The sequence below is a fragment of the Protopterus annectens genome, chromosome 3.part1 (assembly GCF_019279795.1).
Source record: "Protopterus annectens isolate FY-2018-M chromosome 3.part1, PAN1.0, whole genome shotgun sequence".
NCBI classification, from domain to species: domain Eukaryota; kingdom Metazoa; phylum Chordata; order Ceratodontiformes; family Protopteridae; genus Protopterus; species Protopterus annectens.
This window is the reverse complement of record NC_056732.1, coordinates 1,669,568,416-1,669,581,540: the sequence shown is the minus strand read 5'-3', so window position 1 is coordinate 1,669,581,540 and position 13,125 is coordinate 1,669,568,416. Positions and strand designations below refer to the sequence as shown.

The 13,125-nt window shown below is 42.0% G+C and overlaps 1 protein-coding gene across 1 annotated transcript in view; it reads right to left on the bottom strand.

The window, feature by feature from the left end:
• Window positions 1-811: 811 nt before the first annotated feature.
• BOP1 (BOP1 ribosomal biogenesis factor) overlaps window positions 812-13,125 on the bottom strand; it is a 1,722,797-nt gene continuing 1,710,483 nt past the window's right edge. The window contains exon 17 of the mRNA XM_044067692.1: window positions 812-1,390. Coding sequence (XP_043923627.1) covers window positions 1,237-1,390 — 154 coding nt within the window. The 3' untranslated portion in view covers window positions 812-1,236. The remainder of the gene's footprint in view (window positions 1,391-13,125) is intronic.

Here is a 13,125-nt window from a genome sequence, read left to right as displayed (position 1 = left end):
AACAGGAAAGTGTGCACGTGTGTTGGGAGAGACCCTGCTAGTTATCAAATGAATGAAAAATAACCTGTCAGCTGTGTGGTGGAGAAAGGGTGTTCACACAGGTAAATGTATAGTTTAAGCATGTACTGAATGAATTATACATCCTGTAATTGCAACACTAAAGTCATGCTTACATTGCCACCTGTGGGTGCGATAATTAAAGAAAGCAAACAAACACAGCAGGCAGCATTTCACCAGTTTATCTCGGAGTACGTACAGTAACTCTTAAATAACGTGCTGCTGAAGCTACCGAGCTGACTGGAAAGGAAGCTGAGTACCACTCTGTGCTTATATAAAATAACTGTACATCACTCTGACCAGACTCCTGCAATATGCACATAATTGTGTAAAATACCCCAAAGCTCACCACTCGTGCAGATGCCATGTTAAATGCAGGACTCCATTAATAGGTTCTCTGGTGCACTCATGGTAAAAAAAAATAAATAAATAAAATACAAAATGTGCTAAGTGAACAAGCTTTAGCATTTTTTGTTCTGTGTAAGATCAGAGACAATCACAAAATTTTTCAACTTTGTTGCATTTCAGCTCTTCATACAGGCAAGTGCCAAGAGCAGGGGCACCATTTGCTATCTGTTTTCTGCCCTTGTGCCTGTTTTTCTCATAAACAACAAAAAACAAATAGCTTAGTAAACCACAAATACCAAGCTACTGCACATAATCCATCTATCCTACACTCTCAAGGATAAATCTGGAAAATTATTGGGGTAGGGAAGCTCATTCAGTTTTCAGTCATTGTCAAGCTTTGCACCTGCTCTTTTTACTACCACAAACTTTAATTGTGAAACAAATTCAAACAACCAATCCCAGTATCAGGAAACAAATTCAGCACTAAGTTCATAGCTCCTGCAGTAATTGGAAGCAGCACAGTGCTTTGATACCTGACTGAGTACTATTTCCTGAGATGGCTGAAATTATCAGCCACTGATTGGTTTTACTTCCTATAGTCCATGCATCAAGATGGAGCAACAGAGATATCCATACTCAAGGATGCAACCAGAAAAGCAAAGTACAATTCCCACACATCTTTTTTTATGTAAGCTTTGATTATCTGTACATTTAATATAAAAATCTTAAAAAGACAAAATTCAAAAATGTCTTTATTTCAGGGTTCCATCTTTTCGGAGACTTTTTGGCTATCCTCTGGCCTTCAAAGACTTATCGCGAGCCCCCTGGACTTTATGAGAAGAGCCTGATGGTGGAATCAGCCCCAGATGAGAAAACCCATGGCTGTGTCGGGTGGAAAGTTACATCCAGTACTCCAAAATCTCGTGTGATTTCATGTCCCTTCAGAACTTTCACAGGAACAATGAGTGGATTCTGTAAAAGATCACTGAAAAACAGAGAGAAAACAGTTGTCAGGAAGCTATGTTAAACACACATCTTTATAGAGATTTTAACATATCTACATTTTTCTGCATACCTGGCTAGCCTTCTAATAACCTTCTTAAGGTTTTTCACAATGCCTCTTGCTGGGTTTACTGTAAAGTACAGTTTTGTACCTACCATAAGTGTAGATGTTCGAGTGTTCACCCTGCTGCAGTCATCACACTTGGGTTATCCTGCCATCAGGCGGTCCCGCAGTCAGCCTGAATTCCAAAGTCTTGGTCCGGCGTCAGTTGCTGTCGCTTCTTCCCTGACGTCAGTGCGCCAGGGGTATATAAGAGGCATCCGACACCATTTTCTTCAGTTTTTCTTGCCCCAGATGTCAGGTGCTCCCAATAGGTAGGCAAAATATATATATATATATATATATATGTATATATATATATATATATATATATATATATATATATATATATATATATATATATATATATATATACATACACACATATATATATATATATATATATATATATATATATATATATATATATATATGTGTATGTATATATGTGTATATATATATATATATATGTATATATGTATATGTATATATGTATATATATATATATATATATGTATATATATATATGTATACGTATATATATATATATATATATATATATATATATATATATATATGTATATATGTATATATATATATATATATATATATATATATATATATATATATATATATATATATATATATATATATGTATATATATATATATATATGTATATATATATATATATATATATATATATATATAGATAGATACAAATAAAACAATACCTTTAGGCACAAGCAAATACACCACAGAGGTAGTATAGGATAGAGTGGTATAGATGAGTTCAGCTAGTTCAGAGGGGATGGAGGGAGGGTAACCTGGACTGCAGCAGGGTGAACACTCGAACATCTACATTTATGGTAGGTACAAAACTGTACTATGTTCATCGTGTTACCCTGCTGCAGTCATCACACTTTGGTTGAATCCCAAAGCTAAGGATGGGAGGTGGAGTTAAACAGGGTTAGAAGAAGCTAGTAGGCCCTGCAAAACTGCAGTGGCAAAACCAGCTCTAGTCTTAGAATATAGAGGTAAGTGGTAGTGTTTGGTAAAGGTGTGCACTGAACTCCAAGTTGCAGCTTCCAGAATATCCTTGGTTGGCACTCCCCTGAGAAAGGCTGCTGATGTAGCTGTAGCCCTGGTGGAGTGGGACCTAATGTTAGCAGGTACCGGTTTCCCATGATGCGTGTAGCAGAAACATATGCAGTGCCCTATCCATTTAGAAATGGTCTGTTTTCAGATAGCTTTTCCTTGTGATCCTGTAGCATAGGCTACAAAGAGCTGGTCAGTTTTTCTGAAAGCCTTAGTTTTATCCAAGTAGTAACATAATTGCCTGTGAATGCCCAAAGAGTGCAGGAGTCTTTCTCCTTTGTTCTGGGGATTTGAGAAAAAGGTGGGCAAATGAATGGTTTGGTTTAGGGCCACACTGGATACCACCTTTGGCATAAAGGAAGGGTTAGTTCGTAGAGAGACTCTGTCTTGATGAAAAATGAGGAAAGGCTCCACTGCCATTAGTGCCTGTAGCTCTGAGACTCTTCTAGCTGAGGTTATTGCTAATAGCAGGGCAGTTTTCCATGAAAGAAATTTTAAATCAGCTGAAAAAGCTGGTTCGAAGGGCAGCAGTGTAATCTTTTCCAGAACAAAGTTGAGATCCCAAGTAGGTGTTGGTGTTCTCCTTGGCGGTCTTATGTTCTTAGCCCCTCTGAGGTACTGTCTTAGGAGTGGATGTGAGAATAAAGGAGGATCCGTGTTGTAATGAGCTGAAATTGCTGAGGCGTGGGTCTTAATAGATGAAAAGGAAAGTCCTTTGTGCAACATCTCAGTTAAATATTGTAGAATCTGAGGGATGTTTGGATCAAGGGGATTTTGGCCTTTAGCTTGGTTCCAGGCGCAAAATCTTTTCCATTTGTCTGAATAGGTTTTCCTGGTGCTGGGCCTCCTGGCCTCCAGAATGACATCCATAACAGCTTTGGATAGAGGTGTTGGCTGGTTGTTTAGGTAATTTGCCATGCAGCCAGGTTTAAAGTCTTGAGCTGGCTGTGTAGAATCTGACTGTCTCGCTGGGTGAGCAGGTGAGGAATTTGTGGTAAAATCCATGGTGGGCCATGGACCATGTTCCTTAGAATTGGATACCAATGCTGGCATGGCCAGTCTGGTGCAACCAGTATCATTTGTGGCCTCTCTAATCTGACTTTCAGCAGTACCTTTGCTAGAAGAGGCAGTGGAGGAAAGGCATACACTGTTAATGTTTTCCAACTGAATGAGAGGGCGTCCACTTTCCAAGCTTGTGGATGGAATGTCCTTGTGCAAAATTTTTGAAGTTGGTAGTTGTGGGGGCTTGCAAACAGATCTATGTCTGGGCGTCCCCATTTTTGAGCTATCATTGCAAATACTTGTGGATCTAGTTTCCACTCATGTGGATCCATGATGTTTCTGCTTAGGTCGTCTGCCAATGTGTTTTTCTTTCTTGGCAGGAATTGTGCTTGTAATTGAACCTGGTAAGACAGTGCAGTGTTCCACAAGGTCATTGCTTGCCTGCATAGAGGGTAGGAATGTGTACCCCCTTGCTTATGTACCACATTAGTGTGGTATTGTCCGATTTTATTACTAGTTGTCCTGGGTGTAAAAGGTCCTTGAAAGCTGTTAAGGCATTCTGTACTGCTAGCATTTCTTTTTGATTGATATGCACATGCCTCTGATCTGTAGTCCATTTGCCCTGAATGCACTGTCCTGCCATGTGTGCTCCCCAGGCATAGTCCGATGCATCTGTTGTCATAGTTTGCCTGGCTGTGGGTAAGGTGAAAGGCTGACCCTTGTTGAGGTGACATGCCTGTGCCCACCATAGAAACTCCTGTTGAAGGCAGGGAATGAGTGGTATCATTGTTTCCAAGCTGTGGCTGTGCTGAGTCCATACGCTTTTCAGGTACCATTGTAATTTCCTCATATGCAGTTTTGCAAATGGTATTAGTAGTATGCAAGATGCCATGAATCCCAAGGCCCGCAGAATTTTTCTTGCAGGGAGTTGGGTCTTTGTTGCCATTATTTTGAAATATTGAGTCAGCTGTTGTTGCTTGTCTGGCGTGAGATAAGCCATCTGGGCCGTTGTATTCAAGCTGGCACCCAGGAATATTATGTTTTGTGAGGGCACTAGTTTTGATTTCTTTTCGTTTACTGTGTACCCTAGGCAACTTAGAAGGTGTTTGACAAATGCCAGATGCTTTAAAAGAATGTCCTTGCTTTTTGCTTGAATAAGGCTTCGGGCACCGCGCGGCAAGAAAAGACTGAAGAAAATGGCATTGGATGCCTCTTATATACCCCTGGCGCACTGACGTCAGGGAAGAAGCGACAGCAACCGACGCCGGACCAAGACTTTGGAATTCAGGCAGACTGCGGGACCACCTGACGGCAGGATAACCCAAGTGTGATGACTGCAGCAGGGTAACACGATGAACATCTACAGGCTTATGAACCCACACAGCTTGGTGTTACACCTGCAATGGACCAGAAGTATCTTACCAGTCAAAAGCAATGCAACATACTAGTTCAGCTGCTAGGTTGCAAAACTGGAAATGTGTTCTCCATATCATCACAAACCACCTCTTGTACTCCCAGCATGCTACCACTCGAGTAAGTCACTTTAATTTCTACATTTACCTGGATTACCTATAAAGAGATCTGTTATCTCTGATGATCAGCAGAGTTATTACAATCTAATTAATATCATGTTATAGCCTTTTCATCTACATGTGATTGTGCACTAGTACCAACAGGGTGCAGTTGTGTTATCTCCCATGTGGTCCCAAGCTCAGGAAGTTATCAAAGTGCCAAGTATGAACACTACTCATGCCACTGGAGACTGACATGTCATTTATCATGCTTTCCTGCTCATTTTAACCACTGACAAGACATGCCTGCGGCTGAATACACTGATTAATTCTGCGGGAAACCGGTTGTTTCATGTAATCCTGAAATCCAGCAAGCCATTCCCTTCAGTCTTCCAGTAAATGAGACACTCCATTGATGTACTGCTAAATACAAAGGAACAATCACACAAAACCACAAACTACTGGCAAATATAGATTGTCCAGTCTTGTAAGCCCTCCCACTATCTGTGCCAGATTTAGCCCCATTCCGGTTAAATCCTTTGCTGCCCCCATAGTGCCTTTCTTAGGCACAGTCTGTCTGATGGATATTCCAGTTTAGTAAAGTCCAATTTGGAACACATTAAGGTGGCTCTACTCAATGACAGGAGACTTAAAAAATGCCTGCATAATCTACATAATTTTTTGGACGGGGGGAGATATCGCACAGTGTTGAACAGACATGGCACAGATGCCTGCCCTCTTATATGGCTGATGACACTATAAGCCTAAAACACCACTGAGAATATGAAGTTTCATGACACTGTTCTTCTTTTGGCTTTTCCCGGTTAGGGGTCGCCACAGCGGAACTCAGGTCCACTACTGATTGGCAGTAGATTTTTTTACAGTGCCGTGGTGCCAGCTTGATGCCCAACCTTCAACAAAGGCACTCCCATGCTACGCATGTCTTTTGAACTCCACTCGACTGTGGGGAGGACATGCAGACTCCACACAGAAGGAGCTCCAGCCAAGAATCGAATGGGAGAACCTCTTGCTGTGAGGTGACAACACTACCGCTGCACCACCGCTGCTTCCATGAAGTTTGAAGTTTGATGACACTAAAGGCCTAAAACAGCACTGAGAATATGAAGTTAGTGAGCAGGTAAATTTTAGTGTATGTGCATTAAGCACATGCTACCACAAAATTAAGATAAAAGACATATTTTAATCAGGTATTTATCTAGTTTGATGAGGCCATCAAAAATGCCACTGTGATCCCGTAAACAGATGGATTTTTTTAAACAACCTTTACTGACAAGTAAAATCACATGTAAATTCAAAACTATAAGATTTACAACTTTTTTTATTTCACACTTCTGAAACTGTAGTTTACTACTTCAGAACAGAGCTCTGTTCACTTATCTTTGAGTAATTCCCTAACATACCACAGACTCTAGGCTGTCATCCATTTCTTCTTTAATGAATTCCAAAATAAGTGCTTAGGGCATGATCTATTTATTTTGTTCAGAATCAAAGTACATATTTATCACTATATTACTACATGCATGGTAGCCTTCACACATGTTGCCTTTTTTTTTTTTTTTTGCGAAGACATAAGGAGTAAACAAATCAACAACCACCTCTGCTCTGCCCATTTCCCCTCAGAGATATACCTGGCATATACTCAAAATGAGTTAAATAAACACTGGCCAGAATTACTCCAGTGAATCTGGGAGTTCTAACCAGAAGCCATCCAATTTGGAACAAGTGCAAAAAACATCCATTAAAGACAGGGAGTTCTCACCTGAAGTTATCTAGGTCTCTATTTCCCCAGCCTCTCAATGTCAGCATGTGAAGAGGACCCCTGCTACATTAGGCCCAGTCTTCTAGGTCTGCAAAAGTAACTGTGGAAGCATTCTGGGATGTTCTTATTTTAACCTGAAAATGGATAGCAGATCTTGGGGTCTTACATATCCTTCTCCCTTGCCTGTGTTTAGACAGCCGAGTCTAAAGCTTGCTCTGTAAAGGCCTCTCACTTTCTTTCACAATATCGTAAATTCTAGTAATTACGTTCTACTTGGATCTGTCTTCACACCTACTCTCATGTAAAAACTTAGACCACTGGGGTTCAGCTTTCCTTTGGGGAAGTCCCCTTATTATCTAAGCAAATGATCCTACCAAATGTCTATATGCTGATGTCCTCCAATAACCGCCTATCATTATTCCAAATTCTGACTGCCAGTTCCTTCCTTAAGTTGTTCACATTATCTTAAATCTACTGCAAGTCCTCACTGAGTTATACAAATGAGGGATGCTGCAGCACCTCTCTAAGTTTCTACAAGAGCCAGGATATCTATCCCAAGGTCAGAGTCTAAGTTACTCAATGACAAATACACAGTCTCTTGTGCCTGCATGAAAAGGGATGGCAGGAGACCATTACCCCATTTCAGAAAAGGGAGACAACCCCCAACCCCCCCCCCCCAAGTTATCAGACTACCTCCTCTCCAGCTTCTTCCAGGCTGTTGCATATTCTGAGGTGTTCCAAAAACAGAACAAACTAATTTGTGCTGGTCTTCTGTACTTAAAAAAGTCTAGTATTCTCAAATACCTCTCTGTCCTAGGGATTATGCTCTTATTCCCAGAGACTACAGACCTCTCAATATTCCTGAAAAAAAGAAAATGACATTTTTTAATCTCCTAAAAACCTAACCTGGTTTTACTGGTACATTCTGCATCACATGCAAGAGAAGTAGAAATAAACATATAACCATAGCACAACTTCTACTCTAGTTTCCTTTACTCAAACCATCGTTCAAGCCAGAGATGATGATAACCAGGTATCCTGCCAATTTCTGGACCTCTCCAAAGCCTTCAACACAGTTTCTCACTCAAAGCATCTCACTAAAATGTCTACTCTTGGTTTCTCCAACTCTACAGTCAAATGGTTCTCTAGCTACCTTTCCAACAGACAGCAGTCCGTTAAGTGGCTCTCTTCCTTCTCACACTTCCACCCTATTAATACCAGAGTACCACAAGGTTCCATTCTTGGACCAATACTATTCAACATCTTACTGTCTCCACGCATCCTGCTCTCCATCCTCACTTATACAATATGCTGATGACTCCACCATCATCTGCTCATCTGGCAAACCTTCACTCTTTTACCCAAAATTGTTTTAACTCCATCAAAAGGTGGCTAACCGATAATCAACTTGTACTCGACCTCAAAAAAAAAAAAAAAAAAAAAAACTTTTTGCCAAAATCTCACTCTCATCTGAAATCATCCTTCACTATCACATCCCATGACAACACCTTAACAGACATAGAAACACACACCAAGCTTCGGCTGTCATCACTGATGATCAACTACAATTCAATCTACATGTTCAAAATTCTATTAAAAAAAAAAAATCACCAAAAACTCTGTTTTATAGAGCCAAAAAATTCATTACCACTGACTCCAAACTCTCCCTTGCTAATACCTATCTTCTTTCCACTCTACTCTATGCCCCTCCTACCTTAACCAACCTACAATCCTCCCTAAAATAAAAATTAGAACTCTGCTATAATAAAATCACTACATTCGCTGCAAATCAACCCTATAACTCACACCACTGCCTTTCTCTAAAATCCTTAAACTGGCTTGAGTTGCCTTACCAACTTCCTCCTCTCTCAACTGCTGCTCACTCACTCCATTATTAACAAACCTACTTCCTGCCCCGCCATCTCATCCCTTATCATTCACTACACTCCCAATCACTCTATCCGGAGTTCTGACCAGGTTCTGTTGGAATTCTATAAGCCCAAACGAACAGGCTAAAACCTATACAGCTACTCAGTAGCTCTGGCCTGAATTAAACTTCCTTTAGCCATCAGAACTATAGCAAACAATTTCAACTTTTAAAAAGTGTTAAGAGAACGACTACTTAACTCATAACTCAGTTCCTGCCCTAATCCTGCATAACTTCTCTAACCTGTATCTTCACTTCTCTCTTTCTCAAAAGATGACAGAATGGGAAGACGCCAAGAATTTATTTGGACTGCAGATTAGAGATTGTCTTCCCTATTAAGGATTGACAGAATATAGACAGAGAGAAAGAAATAGGGGGTCCTAAACGAAAGACCAGCACTGGTAGAGTTTTTAGTAGAATCTAGAACAGAAGCTACCATTATAAATGAATAATTATTAGAGCATATAGAATATTGCATAATAACTACAAGAATCAATCAGAGGAGGTTAGAAAGGATTGGGGAAGACAGATTGGATAAGCAATTCATAAAGAAACAATGGGAGGATATATGTATGTTTCCCAAATATGCAACAAAATCTACAAGATTTAGGATTTTTGCTTGGAAATATTTACATTATTTGTATACCCCAAGAAGACCCCAGAGTATTCTTTTCCTCAGGCAGACACAGCAAATATTGGAGGTATGATGGGGAAGAAAGAGGTAATTCGGAAAAAAAAGTTATGTACTTACCATAAGCTTCCATGTGGGTTGTTCAACTCGCCTTTATTCTTACACATGGGTATGGAGCCGAGCCATCGGCTCCGAGTCGGCCGCTTTACTAGCTAAAGATCTCACAGTAGCTCGAGGCCAGGCCCCTATCCCATGATGCTCTATGTCCTACCCCAGATCTAGTTTGCTGAACTCAGCATGAGCAAGTATAACTCACTAAATACTCCAGCCGGAGTAAGAAAACCCAGAACAAGACTACCAGACCCCAAGTCTACTCATTCTTCGAGACCCTGGAGGAGAAAGGTGGGTGGGAATGTAAGAATAAAGGCGAGATGAACAACTCACATGGAACGTTATGGTAAGTACATAACTTCTTTATGTGAAGTTGTTCAATCTCGCCGTTTATTCTTACACGTGAGTAGCATCCCAAGTACCCTAATTCTGGGTGGCTCACAGGAGTATATTCCTGAGGACAGTGGAACCAAAGGAAGCCCTGTCCCTGGAGGCCCTGTCCACTTTGTAATGAGAGATAAAGGTATGAGGCTTAGACCAAGTGGCAGCTGCACATACAGTGTCCAAAGGTAAACGAGCCGTATAAGCTAAAGACGTGGAGATGGCTCTAGTTGAATGGGCCTTCACACCATGCTCTAATGTTTGGTTCACTGAAGAGTACATAAGTTTGATGCAGTCAGTTAGCCAATTGGAAAGGGTAACTTTAGAAACTGGTAATCCTTTCTTGGCATCAGCATAAGATACAAAGAGTTGGTCAGATCTTCTAAATTCCTTTGTCCCGTCCAAATAGAATCTCAATTGTCTGTGATCAAGTTTATGCAACATGTATTCCAACTAATTAGAATGATTGCTAAAAAAGGTTGGAAGTTTAATAGTTTGGTTCAGATTGGTCTCAGAACACACTTTTGGCAAGAATGAAGGATTAGTCCTCAGTGATACCCTGTCTGGATGGAACACCAAATACGGTGGTTTGACAGAAAGAACTTGAACCTCAGGATAACCTGCATGCTGAAGTAATGGCCATCAAGAAAATAGTCTTCCAGGAAAGAAACCTCAACTGACAGGATGATGCGGGTTCAAAGGGGGAAGAATAACACGTGACAGGACAACATTTAGATTCCAGGGAGTAAAGGGCTGTCTAATATGCGGCCTAAGATGAATGGTGCCCTTAAGGAAGGCCGGACATAATCTGTGAGACATTAAGTTAGAATCTTCAGCTCCAAGGTGAAAATTTGAGATGGCAGCCAATAATAGTGGCAGTTGCAGCACCTTTGTGAAAAAGCTTAGACAGGAATTCCAGGATACTAGCGATCGGGGCAACATAGGGATCAATGTTATTTTGAGAAGCCCAAAAAGCAAATCGCTTCCATTTACTAGCATACAACTTTCTGGTAGAAACCTTATGCGAAGATACAAGAATGTGTTGTACCTCTGAAGAAAAATCGTGTGACCTGGCTAGGTAGGGAATTGGAGCAGCCAAGCTGTCAGTCAGAGGAAATGAAGGGAGGGATGGAGGGCCCCTGACAAATGTGTCAGTAGGTCTGGAACTGGGTCCAGAATCCAACGTTCCTCCAGTTAATAGTCGGAGGAAGGGGAACCAAATCTGATGAGGCCAAAGAGGGGCTATTAAAATTACAGTCCTTCCCAAGGTTTTGGCTTTCTGCAAGAACTTCGAAATCAGGAGTACAGGTGGGAAGGCACACAGGAGTCCCAGGGGACAATCGTGAATGAGCGAATCCCTTGGGCTGTCCCCTGGTGGGGAATTCAGGACAAAGTAGCTTCTGCATTTGGCATTCATAGGGGATGCAAACAGGTTGCAGCAAGGCTGGCCCCATCTGTGGAAAATCTTCTCCACAACTTCATTTTTGAGAGACCACTCGTGTGGTAGCAGAATGGCTCTGCTCAATTTGTCTGCTATCATGTTGGATTTCCCCAGGATATGTGTTGCTATCAGAAAGCACCCAGTGGACACAGGCCACTGCCAAATTCTCAAGGCCTACTGACACAGGGGGTAAGACTTGGTTCTTCCTTGCTTGTTGATATACCAGACTAATGACATGTTGTCAGTCTGTATCACAACCATTCCTAGAGGCAGAGTTGTGGAAGTGCTGCAACGTCAAAAGCACCGCTCTCAGCTCCAGAACATTGATGTGCAACTGTGACTCTCTCTGTCCAACCAGGTGCCTTGGGCTGTTCTTCCCTGAAAAAGCCCACCCCCACCCTATCAGAGAAGCGTCCATGGTCACTGTGGCTGACGGCAGGTGGAGAACAAATGGTCGAACCACTGTAACTTGTTGGCTGGTCAACCACCAGCAAAGATCCTTCTTGCAAGAGTCCGCAATCATGACTAAGAATGACATGGGAAGTTGTTGGTACGACCACTGGGTGAATAGTAACCATTGAAGAATCCTCATGTGCATACATCCCAGAGGAACTGCTATGAGCGTAGCTGCCATGGTGCCTAGTAGTTTCAGTACTTGATAGGCCGGTACCTTTCTTCTCTGGATAATGTCCAAGAACTGGTTTCGGAGAGTGGCTATTCTGTCCAGGGGCAATCTTATTGTGGCAGTGATAGTGTCTAGTCCTGCTCCAATCAAGGAGATACGCTGCAATGGCGACAACGCAGACTTTTCGAAATTGATAGTGATGCCTGAGAGCAAAGATTGAGAGTGTGATCCCTGGATAGAATTAGTTGATGCTGCCTGGAGGCGGCGGTAAGGAGCCAGTCATCCAGATACGGAAACACTCAGAATTCCAGATGCCTCAAGTGAGCTGTAACCACTGCCATGCATTTCGAAAACACTCTGGGGGCTGTTGAGAGTCCAAAGTGCAGTGCTCGGAATTGGTAGTGACTGTCTCCCAGCCAGAAAAGCAGATGATCTCTGGATGGCCTGGACATTTTTATGTGGTAGTACGCATCCTTGAGACCTATAGAGCACATCCAATTGCCCACTCCAAGGAATGGGAGAATAGACTGAAGCATGACCATCCAGAACTTTTTCCTTACAAATGTGTTGTCTGCTGAGATCCAAGATGGGCCTCCAGTCCCCTGTTTTCTTTGGAACTAAAAAGAATCTGGAGTAAGTTCCGGATCCTATCTGGTCTGTTGGGACTGGCTGGTTGACTTTTCCTGCAGCCTCTGGATTTCTATGGCTGCTTGATGGGTGGAATGTCTCGGATTTTTTTTGCCAACAGGTGGATTTTCTAGAAATGGGATGATGTATCCTTTGGTAACGATGCTTTGTACTCAAGAATCTGTTGCAATTCCTAGCCAGGCATCTGGATACAAAGCCAAGCAACCCCTGACTGCCTCCAGAGCAGGACAGTTGGAGCTCCTTTCAGGAGCACTGATCGGGCTTACCAAGGAACTGGTCCCTGTCGCCCTGGTTCTGCGGACCCCCTCTGCCGCCAGGGTGGTATCTTCCATTATTGCCCCCTCCTCTGACCTTGGAGGGAGATTCACTATGTATATTCTGGAAAGCTCCTTGGGACTTTCAGAACCACATTTTTCCACCTTTCTGCCCTTTGGGGTATCGTCTGGTAGGGGTGGAAGAACGGAG